The 26,292-nt window shown below is 39.3% G+C and overlaps 1 protein-coding gene across 2 annotated transcripts in view; it reads right to left on the reverse strand.

Moving 5' to 3' along the window:
• Positions 1-13,777: 13,777 nt before the first annotated feature.
• Positions 13,778-26,292, reverse strand: part of LOC140730518 (exportin-1) — a 61,900-nt gene continuing 49,385 nt past the window's right edge. For both annotated transcript variants that reach the window (XM_073051079.1, XM_073051080.1), the window contains 6 exons: positions 25,625-25,819; positions 23,875-24,043; positions 23,659-23,793; positions 19,441-19,600; positions 18,737-18,833; positions 13,778-14,881 (listed from right to left, as the gene is read on the reverse strand). In XM_073051079.1, coding sequence (XP_072907180.1) covers positions 14,735-14,881; positions 18,737-18,833; positions 19,441-19,600; positions 23,659-23,793; positions 23,875-24,043; positions 25,625-25,819 — 903 coding nt within the window. In that variant the 3' untranslated portion in view covers positions 13,778-14,734. The remainder of the gene's footprint in view (positions 14,882-18,736; positions 18,834-19,440; positions 19,601-23,658; positions 23,794-23,874; positions 24,044-25,624; positions 25,820-26,292) is intronic.

Consider the following 26,292-nt stretch of genomic DNA (forward strand, 5'->3'; position numbering starts at 1 on the left):
ACTATTCTTCTCCAAATGCTGGTAAATCCTGTCTCTAAGAATCCTCTCCAAGAGTTTGCCCACCACCGATGTAAGAATCACAATTTTAATTTATCCATTCAGCCATAATAGAAACTGATCTAACCTAGAGAAGTGGATGTTCTTCCAAGAGGGATGTTTCTTCCATTTTTTTAATATGAAAAGCTTGCACTTTGTACTGAAATCTACTAAATTTACAATTAAGATACATACATCTGCAGAGAATAGCTTACAATCTAGACCTAGGACTCACCAGCCCTTTGCAATGGGATCCTCGACTTCCTGGTCAAAAGACCACAATTGGTAAGGACAGCCAACACCTCCACCACGATTATCCTCAACACTGGTGGCCCAAAAGGCTGCTTCCTCAGCACCCTATTCTTCTCCCTATATGCTCATGACTGTGTGGACAGATTCTGCTCTAACTCGATCTACAACTTTGCAGGTGGTACACCCCACAGTAGACTGCATCTCAAATAATTACTAAGAGTACTGGAAAGAGGTAGAGAGTCCAGTGACATAACAACCACCTTTCTCTCAATGTCAGCAAAGCAAAACAGCTGGTCATTGACTTCAGGGGCAGTACCCATACTCCTATTTACATCAACAGTGCAGAAAGTCAAGAGGACTGAAAGTTTCATAGTTCAAGGAGTGAACGTCACCAATAGCCTGTCCTGGTTCAGCAACTTTGAAACTGAGAAAGCTGAGCAGCACTTCTATTTCCTCAGGAGGCGAAAGAAATTTGAATACAGCCCCTCTGACCATCATCAATTTTTAATCAATACACCATGAAAAGCAATCTATCTAGATGCATCATGGCTTGGTATGGAAGCTGCTCATCCTGCGACCGCAAGCAACTACAAAGAGTACAAGACATAAATATAACTCCACCCCATGGACTTCGTCTACATTTCTTGTTGCCATCATGCCATCTAAAACTTTGGCAATATAGTGGAGAGTATCCTATCTGGATGCAACATAGCCTGGTATGGAAACACCATGGCCTATAGAAGTGGTGGATACAGTCCACCAAGGCAATTCTTTCCCCACCATAGTGCATATTTACAAAGAGCGCTGCCAGAAGAAAGTAACATCGATTATCAAGGTGGTGATGACCATTAGCCTCCTAAATCGGCATTCTTAATTTCATTCACCACTACTCTGAAGTAATTCCACATGCTACAGACTCACTTTCAAGTCAACTACTCATGTTCTCAGCATCAGAGTATTTATTTTTTTTTATTTGCACTATTTGTCTTTTGAAAATTGGTTGTTTAGGTCTTTAAGTATAGTTTTTCATAAATTCTACTGTATTTATTTTCCTGTAAATGCCTAGAAGAAATTTAATCAGTAGGTAGTATATGGTGACATGTATGTTCTTACTGTGATAACAAACTCACTTTCAATTTGCCTCAGTAAAGCAGCCAGCCATTCACCTTGGATATTTTCTTTTCTCCCCTTCTATTGGAAAGAAGATGCAAAAGTCTTAAAACACATACCACTTGGCTCAAGAACAACTTCTGTCTCACTGTTAAGGTTATTTGAATTCTTGCCTGTATTATGAGAAGGACTCTTCCTTTGTACCTTATTGTCTACCTTCATTGCACTTTTGCTGGAACAGTAACACTTCATTCTGCATTCTGTTATTATTTTATCTTGTACTACCTCAATGCACTGTTGTAATGAATTGATCTGCATGAACAGTTTGCAAGACAGAATTTTCACTATACCTCTGTACATGTAACAAGCACAGACTGATTATCAATTTGGATACCTGTAACAACAATATAGAAATTTTACTAAAAGGGAAATCCATATATTTTATCCTAAATCCTAACCAGGTAGCAAGGAAAACAAGCTTCACTCTATTTGTCTTCTACAATTTTTTGTTAACACAAAATAATAGAAGGCTTTGATTGGTAGTCGGACCATGGCCCTGAAAACAGAGTATTCATACAAACACAATTTTATGTGGTACAAAAGTGATATAATGCTCCTCTCTTTATTAAAGAAAATAGATCAGGAGCAGCTGCATAAGCATGCAAGATGCTCTACTTGTGAGAGGGTTGGTTGGGGGGAGGTGGAGTAAGGTTCAAAGTACATTTATCATCAAAGTATGTATGAGGTATACCAACACTGAAATTAGTTTTCCCCACGGACAGTCCCAAACTGTGAAACCAAACCATTTAAAGAAAATCAAACTTCAAACCCCGTTCCACTTTCACATACAAAAAAAAATGCAAAAGGCAACAACAAAAAAATGATTGAAGCAAAGAACATAGAATACAAAAGGCACATTTCAGTACAGTTCAGTTCAGGTAGATCAGCAGCTGTATTTTGTGATAGGTTTGAGGAGATTTGGTACGTTATCAAAGACTCTCACAAATTTCTACTTATGTATTATGGAGAGCTTTCTAACTAGCTTTATCACCTTCAGTTACGGAGGAGCAGAAAAAACTGCAAAAGGTTGTAAACTCAGCCAGCTCCATCATGGGCACTAGCCTCCCACCATCAAGGACATCTTCAAAAGAAGATGCCTCAAAAAGGAGACATCCTTCATTTAAGGCTCCCAACCACCAAGGACATTTCCTCTTCTCATTACTACCATCAGAGAGGTGGTACTTGAGCCTGAAGGCACACACTATGTTAGGGGAAGCTTCTTTCCCTGGACTACTAGAATTCTGAACAGACAATGAAGTCATAAACACTACCTCACTATTTTTGCATGACTTTTTAAAAAAAGATGTCTGCAGATGTTGGAAATCTAAAATATTAACAAAATACTCGAAACACTCAGGTTAGGCAACATATGTGGAAAGCAAAATAGAATGAACATTTCAAGTTCATGAAATTGCTTCTCTTTCCACAGATACACAGTGCTGCTAGCATTTTGTGTTTTTACCACTGCCAAACGTGGTTGATATTTGTAATATCCTTTGATTTCTAATACCTATTTGGACACAAAAACATCAAGGTCTAGTTTTGCTTACAAATTCACAGGCTGCTCAAGCCTGCAGGACTATTTAACAAAATTATATCTGATACAATTGCAACCTCAGTTCTGTGTGGTAACCTTCACCCCTTTATCAAAAGGTCCTTGAAGGAACAGTTGCAAGGATTCAAAACATTTAGAAAAAAACATCTTAATTAAGCATTTAAAAAAATTGTTGAGCCTTAGTTCCAGTTTACCCACAAAAGGAATTAACCGTCTTCATATCCACCCTATCAGGACCTATTTATCTTAAGTGTTTCAGTCACGAATCCTTCTCCAGCCTGGCCTGACCAACCTTTCTGTGCAAGGCAATCCACCCAATTTCAGATATTAGTTTCATAAACCTCTAGACTGCTTGTGTTGCATTATTTCTTAATAGGGAGACCAATTTTGTACACAATACACCAGATGCATCCATACTAATTCTCCATACAACTAAAGCACAACTGTTATGCCTGTGGTGCTGGGAAGCCAGGTGTCCATGAATAAAACACACAAGATGCAGAGGTGAGGAACAAACATGCTGATCAACATGCCTTCTCCATATGTTGTGGTTACTAGCTTCCACTGTGTACAACATAGGACCAGTCTGTGCCACAACTGTCACAGATATCCACTTTTTCCAAGTAGATCCGGGCAAGTACTTTCTCTTCGACTGTCAAACTTCTGTACTTCACTTTGGCATCTTTCTCTGCTTGGGTTCTCTATTCATTTAGAACATTCTGTTTTGTGTTTGGGAGTCTCAGTAGGTCAAGCCCGAAGCCAGGTGTGGTGGCTGAAGCCATTTTGGTGATGGCATGATGTGTGTTGCAGTTTGTAAGCAAGAAAATGCTAAGGTGCTGGTTGAAGGATCCACTACTTACTGAAATCTTGAGGGCTCATTTCATTGTTTGTATGAATAACGTGTCAAGGTCATTAGTGGCTGGATGATATGGTGCTGACTTGATATGCTGAGTACAGTTTGCTTACATAAATGCCTTGAATTTTTCAGGCAAGAGTTGTGGACCATTTTCAATTACAAGCTGTTGAGGAAGCCCAAAGTGGCTATAGATGGAACACAACTCCTCAATGCATTTTTCAGATGCTGTGCTCTTCACGATGGCAACATTGGACCATTTGCTGATCGTGACCATCTACAGATCCTGTAAAATCTATGTGAACTCTCTGAAATGTTTCTTTAGGCCATTTCCATGGATGCAAAGGAGCAAGTTGAGGAATGCTTCTCACTTGCTGACAATGTTGGCATGCTTTAGCCTTCTCTTCAATGGTTATTTTCAGTCCAGCCCACCAGAAGTAGCCGCGTGCAATTTTTTTCCCCACGCATGTAGTTCATCAAGCACATTTTTTCTTAATGGTGGAGGAATGGCAATACAGTAGTCCCATAGTAAGCATCCAGATTGGACTGTAAACTCCTTCCATTGACCCTGGTAAGGTTTCATTTCTAAAGTTGGCTCTCCATTCCATTTGTGAGTTACTATGTCCACCACTTTAGATAAGACAGGGTCAGTACCTGTGTGCTTCCAGATTTGTGCCACAGTTATTGGAGTTGTAGGGACTTCTGTGAAGTAAAACATCTCTTTTAGAGATGGTGCTGGAGCTGTAACAGCTAAGGAAAGTCTGGATAGTCCATCAGCATTCAAATGGTGCTTGGATCTCCAGTACTTTATATTGTACAGATGTGCAATATAATAGTAGCAGAGCCCAATTTTGCATTTGACTAGCAGCCAATGAAGTAATGTCCACATGTGGACCAAAAATAGAGGCAATGATCCGTCAGTAGTGTAAATCTTTTACCAAAGAGGAATTGATGGAATTTCTCAACTCCAAAGACAATTGTGAGTGCTTCCTGTTCAATCTGGGCATAGTGGCTTTCTGCCTTGCTTAATATCTTTGATATGAAAGGAAATGGACGCTTTTCACCTGATGGCATGATGTGTGAGGTAACTGCCCCCACACTATAGGGCAGGGGTGTCAAACTCATTTTCGGTCACAGGCCGGATTGAGCAAAATGCAGCTTCATGCGGGCCGGATCAGTCGGACGCGTGCAGACGCAGCTTTCGTTGCCTCCGTTTTTTCAGACTGCTCTCATGTGTCTCAGTCTCTGCTATAACTACAAAGTGTTTCATTTTGCAAATTCCGTTTCTTATGAAGAAGACTGCCGAATAAGCACTAAAAACCCTGAAAACCTGGTACCTGAATAAACTCAGCATTAGCCATATCATACGCCATAGGCACTTCGATTACTGGGGCCAGCTTTAATAGTAATTAGATATTATCTCGCGGGCCGGATTTGGCCCGCGGGCCTTGAGTTTGACATATGCTATAGGGTGATGCATCACAAGCCAATGATGGTCTGAAGTGTGTAGTGCTTCAGATTGTGACAAAGCTGTTTTGGCCTTTTTAAAAGCCTCTTCACAATACAGTCTGTCCACTGCCAGTGTGTTAACTTATTTAAAAGCTCATGAAGTGGTTTCAGCATGCTAGAAACAAACTTTGCATAGCATGTTAGTCCTAAGAAAGATCTTAATTTAATTACATTCTGTGGTGATGGAACTTCCACAATTACCTTTGATGGTGTATTATGAAGCTGAGATGTTGTTCACAAGGCCCAAATATTCAAAGGTCAAAAGAACTTCCACTTGTCCTTCCAGACCATTAATCCATATTCAAAGTCTGTAGTGTAGCATTCAAGTTTTGTAGGTATGCACGTTCATTTTTCCCAGTAATTGAGTCAACTCAATAGCATTACATCCCCATCAGCTACTCAGGACCTGGCCCATTGCTTGCTGAAAAAGTGCAGGAACCAAGGTAATGCCAAACAGAAGCCATTGGCACCTGAACATTCTTCTGTGAGTCACTATGGTCAACAGTTACTGTGACTCTGGATCCACATGCAACTGCAAATGCACTTGGCATGTCAATCTTACAGAAAGTCTGTCCTTTGGCCAATCCTGAAAAAGATAATCAGTGAGGGGAAGAGGGTGTTGTTTGGCTACAAGAACTGGGTTAATAGTTACCTTCAGGTCTCCACAAAGCCTTAAAGAACCATTGCTTTTTAGGATTGGAACCACTGGAGTTCCCATTTACTTGCACACACTAGTTCCAATACCTTACTCTGAACCAATTTTTCCAGGTCCAGCCTCTGCCTTTGGTACGAGGATGTAAGGAACAGGCCTTGCCATCAAGCATTTGGGTGTTGTGTCAGGCTTAACAGCCAGTTTGACAATGATTCATCTCATACCATTCTCCACTGAATACTTCTGCATGTTGTTTTCTTTTAAAATACCACTTGTAGACCAGCGCTCCCACCAATCAAGTGCACTAGACTTCCTGACTGGGAGACCTCAGTCAGTCCAGATTGGGAGCAGCATCTCCAACACCATCACACTGAGCATGTGGCCCCCCAGGGCTGTGTGCTCAGTCCACTGCTGTTCACTCTGCTGACCCACAACTGTGCTGCAACACACAGCTTGAACCACATCATAAAGTTCGCTGATGACACGACAGTGGCGGGTCTCATCAGCAAGAACGACGAGTCAGCTTACAGAGAGGAGGTGCAGCGGCTAACGGACTGGTGCAGAGCCAACAACCGGTCTCTTAACGTGAACAAAACAGAAGAGATGGTTGTTGACTTCAGGAGGGCACGGAGTGACCACTCTCCGCTGAACATCGATGGCTGCTTGGTAGAGATCGTTAAGAGCACCAAATTCCTTGGTGTTCACCTGGCAGAGAATCTCACCTGGTCCCTGATGTACCATCAATAACTCTCCAAGACATGAGGCGAGATATTGGCTTTTATTGACTGGAAGAAAGAACAAGCAGCAATTGACCACCATGCTACATCCTGGAGACTGAGAAGCAGGGCTCAGGCCCCAATCGCCTTTATACCGGGGTCTGTGGGAGGAGCCACGGTCAGTGGGAGGAGCCACAGGAGCAGTCAGCAGGGGGCGCGTGTCCAGTCAGGTATATGTAGTTCTCCACAGTCCCTCAACACCAACTCCATAGCAAAGAAAGCCCAGCAGCGTCTCTACTTTCTGCGAAAGTCCATCTCCCACCCACCCCCCCATCCTCACCACATTCTACAGAGGTTGTATTGAGAGCATCCTGAGCAGCTGCATTACTGCCTGGTTCAAAAACTGCACCATCTTGGATCGCAAGACCCTGCGGCAGATAGTGAGGTCAGCTGAGAAGATCATCAGGGTCTTTCTTCCCGCCATTACAGACATTTACACCACATGCTGCATCCGCAAAGCAAACAGCATTATGAAGGACCCCACTCACCCCTCATACAAACTCTTCTCCCTCCTGCCATCTGGAAAAAGGCACCGAAGCATTCGGGTTCTCACGACCAGACTATGTAACAGTTTCTTCCTCCAAGCCATCAGACTCCTCAATACCCAGAGCCTGGACTGACACCTTGCCCTATTGTCCTGTTCATTATTTATTGTAATGCCTGCACTGCTTTGTGCACTTTATGCAGTCCTGGATAGGTCTATAGTCTAGTGTAGTTCTTGTATTTTTTTCCTCTGTGTTGTCTTTTACATAGTTCAGTCTAGTTTTTGTACTGTGTCACATTACACCATGGTCCTGAAAAACGTCTCATTTTTACTATGTACTGTACCAGTAGTTATGGTTGAAATGACAATGAGAGTGACTTGACTTGACTTTGTACCTGTTGTGTTTGAGCAGCTCCAACCACGAGTAGCCAGAAGCAGAGGATAACTATTTTTAACAATGTACAGTGGAAGTTTCTTTGTTCATTAATCTCCACTGTAACATATACTACTCCCCTCACTGGAACCACCTCACCAGTGTAAGTCTTTAAAGTTAACCTTGTCCTTTCTGGGGTGAGATGCTATAACTTCTCCTTGTAAACTGTCTGACACCAGTGATACTGCAGCACCTGTGTCCACTTGCATCCTCACTGCAGCCCCATCCAGTTGTGGTATTACCCAATAAGCTGTCTGTGTCCTGAAACAGATAAAACATGGAAAGCTTCCTCAACCACAAAGTGAGAGTTACTTGGTCTGTCCTCACTATGTACCATCTTGTTCACATGCTTCTTTTTTGTTTCTCCAAAAGTAATTTTTCTTTATTACAGTATATTTGGTTGACAGTGTCTTTTTAATATGCTCAGGCATGTTCAATATGTTGCTTTTTGCCCCAGCTTTGGCAGTCTAAATTCACAGATCAGCACTCTTTTGCTGAATGCTCAGTTTTGCCACATTGTTTGTTAATAGGTGTTTTATTCAAGTCAGTAGCTTTATGAACTTGAAAAGGTAGGCATAACAGTTGTTCTTCTTTAGCTGCCAGCTCCGTAGATCTACTAACTCAATTGCCTTTTGTAATATTAGTCCGTCTTCTCTAAGCAGATTTTTCTGGGTTACCTCACTAAGCAAACCATATACAAGTCTATCACTTAATGTACCATTCAGATTGCCAAAAATCACATTATTTGGACAATTATTTTAGCACTATCACAAATTGAAATTAACTCACCTTCCTCTGGACTCCTTTTGTGAAATCTGAACCTCTCAGCATTAATCAAAGGTTTAGGTGAATGGTGGTCCTTTAAGACTTTAACTACTGTAAGTCCTCAAAAGGCTTATTGCCAGGCTCAGCAGGTTGCACTAAACTATGTAATAAATAAATATTTTTGCAACTAGTCAGATGATAGACATTTGTTCAACTTTTCTGAAATTTGATTTGCCAGTGCAAATGATCAGCCATGATCACAGTGAATGGCGGTGCTGGCTCAAAGGGCCAAATGGCCTACTCCTGCACCTATTGTCTAAAATATTCAAATCTTTCAGTGTATGAATTCCATTGCTGTTGTTTCGTCATATGGCCCCATACTTCAAAACATAAACACCATTTTCTAACACAATCATGTTCCAGAAAAATTAGGCTTATCCATCTCTATCTCCCTCTTAGTTTTTATTAAAAACCATTTTGTTCTTTTCCCTCAGATTCTTCACTCACCTTTCTTCACTTCTTTACACTCACCCACATTACACAGTGGTTTACTGCCAGCAAAACGCACAGACTTTTCACCTCATCACCAGTTATTATGTCTGTGGTATTGGGAAGCCAGGTGACCATAAATGACACATGCAAGAAATGGAAATGTGAAAAACAAACATTTTACGTGTAAGTTATCTACCCAGAATGTCCTCATATACATGAATACATAACAACTTCCCTATTTTTGTTTTCTATTCAACCCAGAATGAAAATTAACAATACTTTCCTTAATGTTGGCCTTTTAAGATTCTTCTGCAAGCTCAGTTTAAGGTATATCCTGCCAAAATGGGCTACTGCATTTTCCCCCACAATACACTCAATTTTTCATCATCTTATTTAAATCCCTTCATAGCCAACTCGTTATCGTCATAAATTTTCTATCTACATTCGCATTTTCAATTTAGCAACATATCTTCTTCCAAGTTATCATAAACACTGTAAAAGGCAAAGGCCACTGCTCAAATTCTGATGGCATATAACTCTGCATTTAAGTAGAAGACCCTTTATTCCTGAAAGAAAGCCCACCTGGACAATAAAAAGTTAAACCTCCAGACTATGAGCTTTTAGTTTGTACTCTAACCAATGATGCCAAAACCTATCAACGCTTTCTGGAAAGTATATATCCACTGGTTCTCTTTTATCCACAGCAAGGATTATGCTTCAAAAATCATGGTCAAATTAATTCTCCTTTTCACAAAACTATTTAAATTTGCTCAGTTATCTTGCTTTTTTGTTGGAAATATTCAAGTCAGACTGTATCTGTGGAAAGGGATCGAGTTTCAGGTTGAAAATCCCTCATCAGAGCTGCATTAAAGAGAAAAAAACTAATTAGTTTTAAATTGGGGAGGAGGTGGGGCAGGGTGATGTATAGGACAAAAGATTATCTAAGGACAGGGTTACTAAGTGTGAAAAGGCAATTGATCAGTTAGGCGGTGATTATACAAATAATGGAGCATAATTGCTTTAAAATTAAGGTTGTTGGATTGTCCATTAAGTCAGGTGATGCTCACTGCAAGAGAAAAACTGATCCAATATTAAACACAAAAAGTTCTGCATTTGCTGCAAATCCAGACACACACAAAAAGCTTGAGGAACTCAGATCAGGCAGCATCAACATTTTGGGCCAAGACCCTTCATCAAGACTGGAAAGGTAGGGGGAAGCAGCCAGAATTAAGGTGGTGGGGTGAGGGGAAAGACAGATGATAGGTGAAGCCAGGTGAGGGGTAAGGTGGGTAGGTAAAGGAGGATGAAGTGAGAAGCTGGGAGGTGATAGGTAGAAAAGATAAAGGGCTGAAGAAGGAATCTGATAGGAGAGGACAGTTGACCATGCAGAAAAAAGATGAATGGCAGGTGAGGAGAAAAGAAGGGAACCAAAATGTGGAATGGAAGAACAGAAGAAGGGAGAAATTATCAGGTTAAAGAGCTCAATAGCAACCTGAGAGTAGTCTCATCGTGGCAGTAGAGAAAAGCATGTTCCATCATGTCGGAATGGGAAGTAAAATTAAAATGAGTGGCCACCAGAAAATCCTGCTTGCTGCGGACAGAGTGAAACTGCTTGACAAAATAGCTCTCCAGTCTTCATCAGGTCTCATTGATGTAGACTAGATTACAAAAGGAGCACCAGATATAGTAGTTGACCCCGACTGTTTCTACCTCTCTCAATTCATGTCCGCATACATCAACTCCATTTTATCCTCTTTGATTTAGTCCCGTCCAATCTATAACCATGATAGTTCACGTGCTCTCAATCTCTTCAACTACTTTCAGTTCCCTGGCCCTGATTGCCTCATTTTCCACTATGGACGTCCAGTTCCTATTAAATTCAATTCCCCAATAGGAAGAACTTAAAAGATCTCCACTTATTTCTAGACAACAAACCTAACAAACTCTCCTTCGGTATAACTGTGAGAATCAATCTCTTTTGGCTCCTTCCATTTTTTCCAAAGCCAAGATGTAGTTATGGGCATCTGCGTTGGTTTCAGCTATGGCTGCCTTACATTGGCTACTGGGAACAGTCCACATTCCAGCCTTCAAGACAGTGGTCAACTCTCTATGTGTTACATTGATAACTGCTTTGGTACCACTTCCTGTACCCATGCTAAGCTTCTCAATTTCATCAACTTTGCCTTCAATTACCACCCTGCTCTTAAATTTATTTGGTGCATCTCTAACACCTCTCTCGCTCTGACGACAAACTGTCTACAGATATCTTTTATAAACCTACCGATTCTCATAATTATCTTGATTATTCCTCTTCCCATTGTCACTTATATAAAAAAATGTTATTGCCTTTTCTTAGTTCCTGTCTCTGTAGCATCCCTGGATGAGACTTTCCATTCCAGAACATCTGAGATGGAAGTTTCTATGCTCTACGAAGCATGATGCCCTCACCTGCATCTCCTCCATTTCCTGGACGTTCACCCTCATCCTATCTTCCCTCTGCCAAAACAGGAATGGAGTTCCTTGTCCTTACCTGCTATCCAATGAGTCTCTGCATCTAGCACATCATTCACCATAAGTTCCATCATCTTCAACTAGATACTACCACTAAACACATTTCCCTATCATCCCACTCTCCACTTTTCACAGGGATCAGCGTGTGACTCCTTTGTTCATTTCTCCCCACTGATCTCTCTCCTGGCACTTATCCCTGCAAATATGGCAAGTGTTATACCTGTACCTTCATGTTCTCCCTCACCACCATTCAAGATCTCAAACAGTCCTTCCAGGTGAGGCAATACTTCACCTGCATATGGCATCCACTGTTTCCAGTGCTCCCGCTGCAGCCTCCTCCACATTGGTGAGACCCAATGTAAATTGAGGGACCTATGTCGAGCACGTTTATTCCATTGACAAGAGGCAGATTTCCCAGCGGCCACCCTATTTTAATTCCAACGTGTCAGTCCCTGGCTTTATCTGTCACTCTTTGGCCACTTTCAGAGAGCAACACCTCCTATTGGGTAGCCTCCAGCCTGACAGTACGTATAACAATCTCTCCAACTTCTGGTAATTTCTCTCCCTTCTATTTTTCCATTCCCCATTCTGGCTTCCCTCTCAGCCGCTCTCTTCTCACCTATCACCTCCCTTTGGTGTCCCCCTCCCTTCCCTTTCCCCCATGGCTTTCTATCTTCTATTGAATTTTGTTCTTCATCCCTTTACCTTTTATACCAATCTCCCAGCTTCTCATTTCCTCCACCTCCTCCAGCTTCATATATCACCTGTCAGCTTATACTCATTATCCTCCCCCTACCTTATGCTGGCTAATATTACAGATGGCTGACTTACAGTAGAAATAGTCAGATCTGATATTTTAAAAAGTGAGTCATCTTAAGTTGTAGAATTCACTATTGAGTCCAGAAGGCTGCATCATGATCATAAAATGCAGATCTTCAAGCTTGCATTGGGCTTCATTATAATAATGCAGGAAACAGTTTCAAATTCTTTCCACTGACCTCCAATTCATAGAATATAGCACTTTTAACCTTTTAGACTTTCAACCTACTCGAAGATTAATCTAACCTGTCCCTCAAAACACCTTACTCGAATGCATGTAGACCACACCCACTTCTCTATCTTTTATCAATTTGTTTCACCATTTCTTCAAAGAATTCGATTAGGTTCATGAGTACAAACTGCCCCTCACAAAACTATGCTGACCAACCCTAATCATAGTATACTTCTCCAAATGCTCATAAATCCTGTCTCTAAGAATCATCTCCAATGGATTGCCCACCACTGAAAGAAAGACTCACTGGTCTATAACTCCCAGGATTATCCTCATAAACAAAGGAATAACACTTACCACCCTCCAAGCATTGCTCCTTTGCCAATGAATCCACAAAGACCATTGCTAATAGTGCAGCAATTTCTTCCCTCGCTCCCCATAGTAACCTGGGTTTATCCCACATGCTCTGGGACTTTTCTATCCTTTATTTTCTTTTTTACCTATCAAATTTTCTTCACTTTCCCCTTTGAACAAATTAACTAGATTTTCAAATTGAACTGAAAACTGCCGCAAATCTGGAGAATTTTGGAAAATTAAAACCAACACAACAAATATACAGTCTATAGCTCCAACAATCTCTGCCACTCCCCAACCTGATGTTTGTTATTTTTCCCCAAGTTCTTAGCAGCCAATTTATATGGGTAGTAAAGCAAACAGCAGTAAATCACTGAGGTTTACTTCTGGAAGAACAGAACAACAGAGCAATTGGTATAAAAAATTAGTATCCCAGAAGTAGTTACAATATAGTTAAAGTATTAATGGAAGTAAAGAAATAAGGAAAAAAATCTCCAGATGCTGAAAATCCAGGCAACACACGCAAAATGCTGGAGGAACTCAGCAGGCCAGGCAGTATGTATGGAAAAGAGTAGAATTGACATTTCAGGCCACCTTAATGGAAGTGAACACCTTATTTGCATTTCAGCAGGAGCTCAGAAATGAGGAAAAATATAATAGAAAGATAAACCAATAACAAGTATTAAGATGAGAGAAGGCTAGTGCATAATTACCAGAATAGCCTGGACGTAAACACATTGTAAAATATTACAGCTGTAAATTCCAAGTAAATTCAAGTTTCAAATTCATCCAGAGGAAAATGCACTAAGTGACAAATATGACAAATGTTCATTGATAAAACTTGAATCACATTTCCTTTCACCAAAACTTAACAAACCACCTGTACATTGATTCTGAAAAGTTCAAACATAGGAACCAAAAACAAAACTACACCAAAAGACAAATTCAAATGTAAACCAAATTTATTTTGCTCTTAAGTAGTGTTCTTGAAGCACTACAGCATGGTAAACAATGTAAATTAGTACAAGTAATCTCAAAAGCCATCAGTATTTTCATGAGCTGTTTATAAAGATGCAGCCTATGCCAACTCGATAAATATTTAACCACTTTCACTTAGAATTAATGAAGGCTCAACAAATGAGCAACACTCCTCATTGAGGAAAACAAAAAGCTGTTGTCGACAAAGCGACAGCACATACAGACAAAAAAATTCATAAAAAATAACCAAGTGTACTGTGTTCCCAAGTCATTAAAGATGCTTTACACTGGGATGATGTGCACATGATCTTGCCGCAAACCATTCTGGCTAGAATTGCATTAGTTCAGTCAAGTATTACCACTTGTCCAACTATCCATAGATACAACTGAAAAGCAGCACTGGGACATGCCTGACACTATGCTTTGAATAATTCACTTGCCCCACCCCCAAACCTACCCACAGATCGCTTTCATTTCTAGATTGCATAAAGGCTATGCTACAACAAAGTAACACATACCCAAATTAAGAGATTGGTGATAAATTACAGAAGATAATTTCCATCTGCTGTACACTTTGCAAACAGAGGCACAACCAAAACCTACTTTTCAGCTCTCTCCACCACCACACCCATCCAAACCATAAAATGGGACACATTTTAAAAAGTGATTTGATTCATACAGTTGCATGCAAATCTAAACAAAGATGACAAAACTTTGAATTTATAACAATGGAAAGGTATTACACAAGAGAAAACTTCCATAGAAATTGCATACTAAGTATAAAGAGCTATCAGGTGACAAAGGATTTAATATACATATATTGGCATCATTTTTGGTCAAGATACTTGTGCATTACCTTCTGCAAAGCTACATTAATGTGGCTAAACAGAAGAAACAGCACAACTTGGTTAACTCCTTATTTCTCAATCATACATTTCCTCAGGGATTTCATGTGGATTAAGAATTCCAGGAACAGACATTTGAAGTTTATGTTTTTCTTCTTGGGCCTGGCGTAAAGCAGCCTCTCTTTCTTCCAAGAACAAGTCAGCACTATCTTCTCCAGCAAATTCCTGCAGGCAAACAAACATTTGTGTATATATAGATATATATTTTTAAAAGGGACAAGCTTACAAAAATGGGCTTACATATCTAACTGGAACATTTTCATGCTGCAGTATGAGTAATATAAAATCACCAACTTATTTCATTAAGCACTGAAGCATTATTGCTTCAGAGCAATGGCACATTTTACAATTCACTGCCAGTTTTAAGAAATCTGGTAACGCTTAGCTCATGCACATTTTCATCTATTCCAATACTGAACTGAATAGAGTGCAAATCTGACCGTCTCTTCAACAGAATCAGATTTAATAGCACTGGAATATATCATGAAATTTGTGGCTGTACATTGCCTTATATAATAAACTATAAATTGCAAAAAAGTACATCTTAAAAATAGAAAAGCAAAGTAGTGCAAAGAGAACAGAAGTCAGTGCGTAACTCCAGATCAGGGTCTTCAAAAGAACCCTGAAAAGGAAAAATAAAGATAGAAATAAAGCTGTTTCTGAAGAAGTAAGCAAAGGAGTCGCTATTAGGCTCAATCGTCTCCTAAGCTGACAGTAGAAGTACAGCTAGATGATTGGACTTTCCGAAGTGTTGATGTGGGATGGCATGATGAGCATCATTCTTGGTGGTGGTGTAACAGTGTGTTGGTTCCTCTGTTTCCACAGGTTATAGATGTAGCAGTTGTTCTGGGACTTGACTTGGAATTTCAACCTGGCTGAAATTTCCTACAATGATAGGGAAGGCACCAAGGTATAGTTTTATGCCTGATGATTATTGTTGCTCAGCTCCTCCAGAGTCTGCCTGAAATTGGCCTGAGGTGGAATGTTCACTACTACTAAGATAATTGAGGAAAACTCCCTTGCCAAATAAAATGGATAAAATTTGACCACTAGATGTTCCAGGTCGGTGAGCAGGACGGAGAGAGAGATGCCACGTTTATGCACCACTATGAGTTAATCATAAAGCATACTTCCCACCTCCTTTGCCCTTAAAAGACTGAGCTGTCCTGTCTTTGTTGAAAATGGTAAAGCCATCAAGCTGCAGTGATGAGTCTGAAATTGGTAGGCATAGCCATATTCCATGAAGTGAAGCACACAGCAGTCCCCGATGTCCCTTGGTAAGCAATCTTGCTCTGAGGACTTCAATTCTATTTTCCCCAGACAATACGTTTACCAGCAAAATAGTCCAGAGTGAGAATAAGTGAGGTTTAAAACCTCTACATTTCAATTGTACTTGCAGATCTGCCGCCTGAGGTTCGTCAATTATCAACAGATTTTTAAAAATACCTTAAAATGATGCGCTCACTTAAGCGCCCAAGGTTGTGACTGTGGATTTCAGCTGTAGTAGTCCTAAATGGGAGGATCTCATGATTCCCATTGGTGCTGTATGAAAAGCCACCCCTTAACGATGTCACCACAGATCAAAGCCACCAACATAGAAATTTTAGCTTATGATGCCTTCTATGATCAGGCACAGAAAAACACTAGCATAGTAGAAACTCTTTTTCCTCGATTCTACTTTTTCTTTACATTCCCCAAAATCCATGCTATTCACTAAAAATAATTGCCGACATGAGTAGTTGAATGAAATTTATATCATCCTAGTTTGCATCCAAATGCAGGTGCTAAATACTGATGTTTAAGGCAAATAAGTGAAGCTTTGGGTGGTATTAATGGCAGACTCTAATGCCACCTGAGAAAGTAGTGCCTTGAAAAAGTATTCAGCCCCCATAACAATTTTCATATTTTACTGTCTCATTTTCTAAATTTAAAATATATTGAAGTAGGATGTTTTTGGAGCTAACCTACAGAACATTTTGCATCACATCAAGAGAAAAATCCCAAATCCTGATAACAATTCACTAAAAATTAAAAACCAAAATTGAGAGGCTGAAAAAGTATTCAACCCCTTTGCAATCACTTTACTAAATTTCTTCAGGTGCAATACTGTATATTACCTTACCAACTCACCCAATTTGTTGATGTAGAAAATTGGTAGAACACCTGTTCTCAATGAATTCATAATAAATACCTACTCTTTCTCTAAGGTCCAACAGTATGATAGATTTTCAACAGACCAAACCAAAGTGAAGACAAAAGAACATTTACAAGAAGTCAGGGAAATGATAATAGAGAAGTACAAATCTGGGACAAGGTACAAGACCATCTCAAAGATACTGGGCAAAGTCACTAACAAATTTCACGGCACATGCCGGTAATAAAAGGGATTCTCATTTCTTGGGAGTTCAGTGCAGTCCATCTTGAAAAAATGGGGGAAAATATGAAACCACAGCTGCATTGTCTAGGTCTGGCCACCTCTCTAAACTTAGTTGCTGGAGAAGAACAGCACTTATAAGAGAGGCTACTGTGACACCAACAGTCACCCTGAGTGAGCTGCAGAAGTCAGTGGCTGCAACTGGAAATGAAGTTCAAGGCTCCATAATCTCGAAGGCCTTTGACAAAAAGGGTATTTACATAAAATTAGCAAGGAAGAAGTCCTGACTTTATCTAAAAAAAACCCTTGCAAAGCATCACTTAGAAAGTACTGTAAAGACGTGGAAGGTGGTCTTGTGGTCGGATGTGACTAAAGTGAAACTTCTTAGTCTCAACACAAAGCAGTATGTGTGGCATAACTAATACTATGCATCAGCCAGGTAACATCATCCCTTCTGTAAAGTATGGTGGAGGTGGCATCCTGCTATGGGGAAGCTTTTCATTAGCAGGGTCTGGAAATCTGGTCAGGATTGATGGGAAGATGAATGCTGCTAAATACAGAGAGATCCTGGATAAAAACCTGCTTAACTCTGCCAGAAAGCTTAAACTGGGAAGTTTGTCTTTTAGCAGGATAGCAACCCAAAGCACACTGCCAGAGCAACCATAGAGTGGCTTCAAATGAAGAAAATTGTTCTTGAGTGGCCCAGGAAGAGTCCTGACCTTAACCCAATTTGCAAGGAAGAATGGGCAACTCTTACTCCATTCGTTGTGCATAGCCAATAAGAGACTTACCAAAAAGCCTACTGGCTATACTAGCTGCAAGAGGTGGTTCAACTTGTACCAGGCAAAAGGGGTTGAATGGTTGAATGTTTTAGAATTGCTGACATTTGTTTCTGAATTTTGTTTTCCATACTTTGTAACTTTTCCTGTGGGCTCTATTGTGATTCATATATAAAAATACTCAGTTAAGTTGATCAAAATCATTGATTGTAATACTCACTTATGTGAACTAAGAATTCGGGGTTGAATACTTTTACAAGGCACTGTATACAGTGTATTGCTAATGAATAAGCTATCTTTACTTGAACATGCCTGTTTAAAGACAACACAACTACAAAATAAAATGCTATTTAGGTAACTAAACTACTTGTGTGTAAGTTTTGAAGTACAAAGAGAAAAACTGACATTTTCTACCGAGTGTTTAGGTCATGTGATTCACGAGCTGTATGCATGAAAGCCAAATCACTACTGACTTCCTAGCTTTAAAATCAGGCAGTAGCAGAGTTTTGGAAATTGTAGAGAGAACAAGTAGTTTTGTTAAACAAAATATATCTACAACAGACAACTACATTCACACCCAACAATTCTATTCTTGTCAAATTACTGTAACACAAATAAAATGTAATTAAATAGCTGTAGTTTCTATGTCAGAACTATCTTCTTAGTTAAGCAGTGACTAAATTAAGACTATTCAGCTGACCTGTGAAACAAAAGTAAAGTTTTCCTTGCCGATGAAATCTGTTTGTGCTGCAGTAGTTGATTTATCTCACTTTAATGGTTGCACTACAAGTTGTATTAACAACTAATATTTAGAAATTAAATTTTGATACATTATGAAAACTATTAACATAAATGTAACTGCTTTACCTTGATTTGGACAAGGAAATCTCTCAGATGTTCTTTGAAGGCTGCAATGTCTTGATTTAAACTGAATAGTCCTGTTACAAATAACTTCACCTGTGCTCTGCAATAACAAAAAGAAACGAAGAAGTCAAGTACAGGTTTCCCCCGCTATCCGAAGGTACAGTGTTCCTATGAAACCGTTTGTAAACCCAAATGTCGTAAAGTGAAGAAGCAATTACCATTAATTTATATGGGAAACATTTTTGAGCGTTTCCAGACCCAAAAAATAACCTACCAAATCAAACCAAGTAACACATAAAACCTAAAAGAACACTAACGTATGGTAAAAGCAGGAATGATATGATAAATATACAGCCTATATAAAATAGGAATATTGTATGTACGGTGTACTTCCACTTATCAAAATCGGGAAGACAGTGAGCCAAAATCGATGTGGAGAGAAAAAAAAAAAATCGGCATGTACACTCATGCGCACACAACTGCCTGCGCAAGGCTTCATGGTCATGGTAGTCTTTCTCGGGGTAACACACTATAAAGCGGGCATCTTTTTTTAAATGTAAAAGCGAAAATCCTTTTTGGTTAGCGAAAACAGGCACTAATGTAGGTCTTTTGTAACAGCGAGCTGTCGCAAAGCGAATGTTCGAAAAACGGGGGCCACCTGTAAATGGTTTGAAGAGATTTTCTTTAAACAATTAAAACCAACTTACTCTTGCAGGTGTGGAAAAGCAGATTTCAATAGATTAGCCACATAATCCTGAATAAATACATGATTAGTGACAGGATTTGTTGGGTTAAGGGGCACTGATATTTTTCCTTCCTCCACCAAGTTGAACATGTATGCAAGTATTGATGCATGCATTGTCAAGCCTAAAAAACATTAAAAGCAAGAATAACTTTATAGCAATTATGAAACCATTACAAATATTCAATATATTAGAAGTTGCTGATTTGTTTTAACTTTTAACATACATTATAAATAACCCACAGCCACATGACTTTGTCAACAATCATTAAAAGACACACATTTCTGACCAGACTTGTATCTTGGAGAAATTTTTGTCACAAGCCAGCAGAAAAGCCCTATAATATAAAAATAAGAAAAATATTCTGCTATCCTTAAAAAAACTGATCTTTCACAAAGAAAAGAATCCCAAAAAGTTTTACACCATTTGAAGTACTTCTGAAGTGTAGGAGACATCTAGTGTAGGAGACAAGACAGCTAGTTCACATAAAGGTTCAAAGTAAATTTATTATCGAAGTATATACATCACCATATACGCCTATTTGTTTTCGTGCAAGCATACTCAAATCCAAAAACCACAATAGAATTAATGGAAGACTGCACCCAACAAAACAAAATGTGCAAAAAAACAATTTTGCAAGTACAAAAAGATAAAGTAATAATAATAAAAAATCAATAAGCAATAAGTGAACACGAGATGAAGAGTCCTTGAAATTGAGCCCAGTTCAGCGATGAGGCAAGTGAAGTTTAGTGAAGAGCCTGATGGTCAAGGAGTAATGACTATTCCTGAACTGGTGCCATGGGTCCTTGATGACAGATGCTGCTTTTCTGTGATAGCACTCCGTGTAGCTTTGTTCAACAGTGTGGAGGACTTTACTTGCAATGGACTGGGCTATATCCACTACCTTTTGCAGGATTTTCCGTTTAAAGGCATCAGCTCCTTGGTCTTGCTGACACCAAGTGAGAGATAGTTGTTGCAGCACGACTCAATCTCCATCCTACTGTTGATGTCACTACCTTTGAATCAGCCAATAACATTGGCTTTAACAGCATATGTAAATAAGGCATTAGAACAGTGCTCAGCCTTACAGTATATAGTAAGTAGAGCAGGGGACCAAACACACAACTTTGTGGTGCACCTACGTTAATGGAGATTGTGGAGTAGATGTTGCCAACCAAACTGACTGTGGTCTGCAAATGAGGAAATTGAGAATCCAATTGCACAAGCTGGTACTGAAGCTTATTGATTCATTTTGAGGGGGTGATCATAATGATGTTCCAGGGTTGAGTGAAGAGCCAATGAGATGGTGCCTGCTGTTGACCTGTTCCACCAGTAAGCAAATTGGAGCGGATCCAAGTCACTTCACAGGCAGGAGTTGATATTTCATCACCAACCTCTCAAAGCACTTCACTGTGGGGTATAATTGAAGCAGTTGAGTAATTAAGATGGCTGAAGCAAGGTTAGTGGTATCGGTGAACACTCCAGCCAGTTAATTAGTGCATGTCTTTAGTACTTGGCCAAGTACCCCAACTCAGCAGGATGTTTTCTGTGGCTTCACCCTCCTGAAGAATGTTTTCACATCAGCCTCAGATACTGAAATCACAGGGTTATTGGGGGCTGTTCATGATGGCTTCTCCATGCTTTGAGGGTCAAAATAACTATAGAAGGCATTAAGCACATCTGGGAGGGAAACCTTGTTGTCATCTATGTCGCTTGATTTCACTTTGAAGGACTGTCAACAGCAGTGGGCGATTCAAGCTTGGTCTAGAATTGTCACTTCACACCAGATAGCTTTCCGGAGATCGTATTTGGATCTCTTGTATCTTATGTGTACTTTACCTCTTCGGTAAAATATCTAGAAGAATTTAGATATTAAGTAGCACTTTAGTATTGGGAGGGTTGCTAGCTTGCATGAAACTAGTTCCAACAGAGTTACTCTTGGTTTGGTGAGGAATGCATCAATGCATCTGAGGAAATTTAGTTTAGTAATTATAGAGAATGAATCCTTTTCCAGTCTCAATTTTGGTTTGACATGATGCACAATGTTTTGTATATTAGGTTCAAAACTTCATACATCAATATATTTTAAATTTAGAAAATGAGACAGTAATATGTGAAAATAGCTGTGGGGGCTGAATACTTTCTCATGGTTCTGTAGAATGAAATGTATCATTTGTGTTAATGACCAACACGACTGTACATGTGCTAGGGGCAGCCTGTAAATGTTGGCATTCTTCCTGCGCCAAAGCACGTCGATGACTTGTGAACCTAACCAGCAAATTTTTGGAACATGGGAGTTAACTGGAGCATGCCGAGAAACCCAGACAGTCATGGGGAGGATGTACAAACTTCTTACAGACAGCAACAAGAATTGTACCCTAATCGCAATTGCTGGCATTATAAAGGTAAGGCTAACTGTAATGCTACTGTGCCACCCTGTATGGTAACATAGTAGCTAGTGTAGTGTATGGACCTACTGCACCCAGGAAATTCCAGATGTTACCTGTTTTATTACAAAAGTTGACATGGTAAAAGATGAATTGACAAACCCATCTTGAAGCTTGATTTACTAAGGTCTTGAATAAAATCATAAAATGCAGGTAGCATTTGCAGAATAAGAAACAATGTTTCAGGTCCTGGGCTCTTCATAAGAACATAAGAGATAGGAGCAGGAGTAGGCCAATCGACCCCTCAAGCCTGCTCCGCCATTCAACAAGATCATGGCTGATCCAATCTTAACTCTAGTTTTCATCGAATCCCACAAGGAAACAGTGCCAACCAACAGGGCACCATGCTGCCCATTTTATTTTATTATTCATCCCGCCCAAACCCATGTGATCACCCGGGGAAAAAAAACACCGAGTTGCCAACTGAGGAGAAAAAATCTGGAAAATTTCTCTCCGACCCATCCAGGCTATCGAAAACTGGTCCAGGAGATCACATGGCTGATGTAAACCTAGCATCATGTCCACTTACCTGCTTGCTCACCGTATCCCCTAATGCCATTTTTATCCAGGAAAATGTCTATCTCCGTTTTGAATTTATTGAGTGTAGTAGCTTCCACAGCTCTCTGGGGCAGTAAATTCCACAGCCCCACCACCCTCGGAGTGAAGAAATTTCTCCGCATCTCAGTCTTGGAACGGCATCCCCTTATTTTAAGATTATGCCCCCTAGTCCTAGTTTCACCCATCATTGGGAACATTCTCCCCGCATCCACCCGATCAAGCACCTTCACAATCTTATATGTTTCAATAAGATCGCCTCTCATTCTTCGGAACTCCAAAGAGTAGTCCCAATCTACTCAACCTCTCATCATACATCAACCCATCCATCCCCGGAATTAACCTAGTGAACCTTCTCTGCACTGCCTCGAGAGCCAGTATGTCCTTTCTTAAATATATGTCCTTTCATAAGAACTGGTTTGAAACTGAGAAATATAAAACTAACTAGTTTAAGTAATTATGATCTGCTTGTTTTCCTAATTGCCTTTAGATGATTCACATGCTCAGCAATAGCTATGACCAGCCCTGATGTCTTCTAATTCCTACATGACTGCCTGGAAGTTAGAAGCAAAAACAGAAAATGGTGTAAGCATTCAGGTCAAGCAGTATCTGTGGAAAACGAAAAAGTTAAGAGTGAAAAAGAATCTTCAGTCCAAAAAAAAATCATTTTCCTTCCCAAAGATAACATGATGAATAGTTCCAGCATTTTCATTTATGTCAGGTTACAGATTTTTTTTTCAAATTATAATCTTTTACCAAGTCAACTTTTATTATAAGCATATGACAACCTTGAATTTCCTGGGTGTAGTGAGTCATCTCCCATGTTTTCCATTCTCCAACTAGTTCCACACCCCTACCAATCAGATCCACACCAGACACAAACAACAATTTGGACTATATTTGTTCAACATCATCAGAAATTCCTTCTGTTTATAACAAGCCTTGTGTAAGCCACCAATATCAGGGAGTTTGAATCTTGTGAATATCTCTGCAATTCAAACAATCAAATTGTCTTTACTCTAAAAACTAGTTAAGTAAAAACTGCAGCACCCAAAAATAGGTTATAAACAATTAAAATCTACATGGAATTGTCAATATTTCACTGAAAACTAAAACAATATTATGAATTCTTTTAACTGACTGCAACAAATCAGGATTTGTGATTATCTGAAGCTCTTACCAGCAGTGTGAGATGTATCTGTGACAACAGAAAATATATGTTGTAGGACGTCACAAAAATATGTCTGATAGAAACTTTGTGCCGCTGCTTCTTCCTGTGCAACATTTTGTAGAAGTGTATAGAGAATCTGTAGACCTGAGATAGAAAACATTTTAAATGCAGGTCATTACCAAAAAAAAAAATCAAAATTTTACAATGCATGGATTTTAAACAAACCTGTATCAGCGACATTTCTCATGGTATGTTTAAAAGCCCATATTATGGAATCTAGAACTAGCTTAAATTGTGCTGGAGGAATAGCCAAGAATGCTGGGAAACAATGCGAATTTACAGCTTGCAAGAGCAGGAAGAAATTGGTTCTATGTTCCGGATATTCTTCAAAGTCCTGTAAAAGAAAATAATATTTAAAAACAAACTCAGAAGAGAACAATTAAATTCATAAGCGAACAGCAGAAAAATGTGACTGCACATGGTAATTCATGACTGGGGCTGTATAATTTTACAATGAGTTTGATGAATGTCATCCAGACCCACACCACGGCAACCAAGATACTGTTCATTCAGGAACGGTGGAAGCTTGAAAGCCATGGGATTAAATTTGGGAACAGTTCAGCACAAAGATGAAAAATAGTTCAGATTAATGAAATGATAAATTCCAATTAAGAAAAATTTCAAGAAGCTTGTTTAAAAAAAAATACCACAAGTATTTAACTGCTTTCGTAGTTTTATTGCATTTCATCCCCTGAATTAGCCCTACCATAGGATAAATTTGCTGCTTTAGCTGCTGTCTCAGAATATTAAAATTACCTCACAGGAACTGTGCTCTTTCATCTTGCTGAACAGCCTCTATGAAGCATTTAACGATATTTGAATTCACTATGTAGAGAAATCATGGTACCAAACACAAAGTAACTTTATTGCACTTTAATTAAACTACGCCATGAATAATGCCACAGCCAATTCAGAAGAATAAAATAAAAATTAATTCAGATGTTTGCGATCAATTTACCATATTTTATTATGTCCCATCTTGGTAGGGCAGGTTCTTTCCCTTGAACAATACTCCATCACAATACCCCACATACGATAAAACTGACTAACCAACGACTTAATTTGATAAAAGCAACATCCATCATTTATTTCCCCCACCCTTCCAAACCTACCATGCTAGAAAACAACTTTATCATGAAGGGAATTAAAGGGCTGTCCATCCTGTTTCAAATTCATAAACAGTCTTAAAGAATAAACTGATGAATTAATAAGTTAACAGTCGCTATTTTCCAGTTGTCAGTCTTTTCTCGTAAGTCTATATATCATGAATCAGCATCAGTCTTTCAAACAAAGACATTAAACTTCCACCCATTTTCAGTTATTTTTCCTAAAGAGTTCATCTTGGAACCAAAAAGCTTACAATTCAAAAACATCTAAAATTGTCGTCTGAGAACCTATTTTGGTGCGCTGAATGTGTCTATTTTGTGCGACATAAGCAGCCCATCCATCATTTCTAAATTCACCCCACTTACCCTGTCATGCCACTCCCAATGTTATTCAGCAAAACTGATGCAAATACCAGAACATTACAAAGGAATGAACTGATTGATATTGATTAACAAACAAAATCGAACCTCCCCCCCCAGCCAATACAATGGTGGGAGCAAAATATATTGTGCAACTTGAAAAATATTAACAAAATGATCAGGGAAGTGTTCACTATCAGTTTCAAAGAGAAAACAGAGAAGAGCAATAAGCTAGTACTTACCATCCATATTGATTATAAAAACATAATAAATGTATCTAAAAATACTGAAACTTAAAACTTGCACACTGCCACTGTAACGTTTCAGTTTAATTCCAAGACCAGAGCTCAAATGGTGCCACGGCATAAGTCATCTAGAATAAAACATGTGATGCTGGATATTTATAGACTGAGTTACAGAGTGTTTACTCAATAATCCATTAATCTCACCTTATTAATCATATTTAAAGTGCATTCAAAAACAGCGTCAAATATCTGAGGAATTTCAGACGTGATATGTCCACCCAGTTTGTTTACAATAGTTGCCATGGTGCTAAGTACTTCCGGTTCTCTAGCAGCTGGTACATTCCTTTGGTAGTCAATAAGCACTGCATCCAGCAATGGAGGAACAAAATTTTCACCCACCTGTAAAAATCAATATAAATATAATTCCATTTTGCCAAACTCCATGTTTGAGAAACATGGATGAATTTTTGATTGAGCGGAGGTAGTGTTAAGAGGAGGGCAGCACAACTGCAACAGCATGTGGAGGAAGGAGAAGAGGAATGGGGAGAAAAGGCAAAAAAAGGGGGAAAATAAGCCACAGATCAAGGTACTTTTATGAGTGAGAAAGAATGAAATGCAGACCAAGACAGAATAAGGCACGTGGTAAAAGAGTAGTCTTCGTCATTCTTTCAAAATATCCTGCACATGGTACACATTCAACATTCATAAGCTGGCAAATTCCTTAAAATCAAACTCAAACAGGAAGATTGAAGAAACTAATCTTAATATAGCAACTGAATAAAATCACTATGAGAATTATGAGCTGGTATTTAAAAACTTGTAATAGAGGATGCAAATGCATTATTTAAACTGCTTAACTAATAGGTAGCAGT

This window comes from Hemitrygon akajei, chromosome 7 (assembly GCF_048418815.1).
Source record: "Hemitrygon akajei chromosome 7, sHemAka1.3, whole genome shotgun sequence".
Taxonomy (NCBI): Eukaryota; Metazoa; Chordata; class Chondrichthyes; order Myliobatiformes; family Dasyatidae; genus Hemitrygon; species Hemitrygon akajei.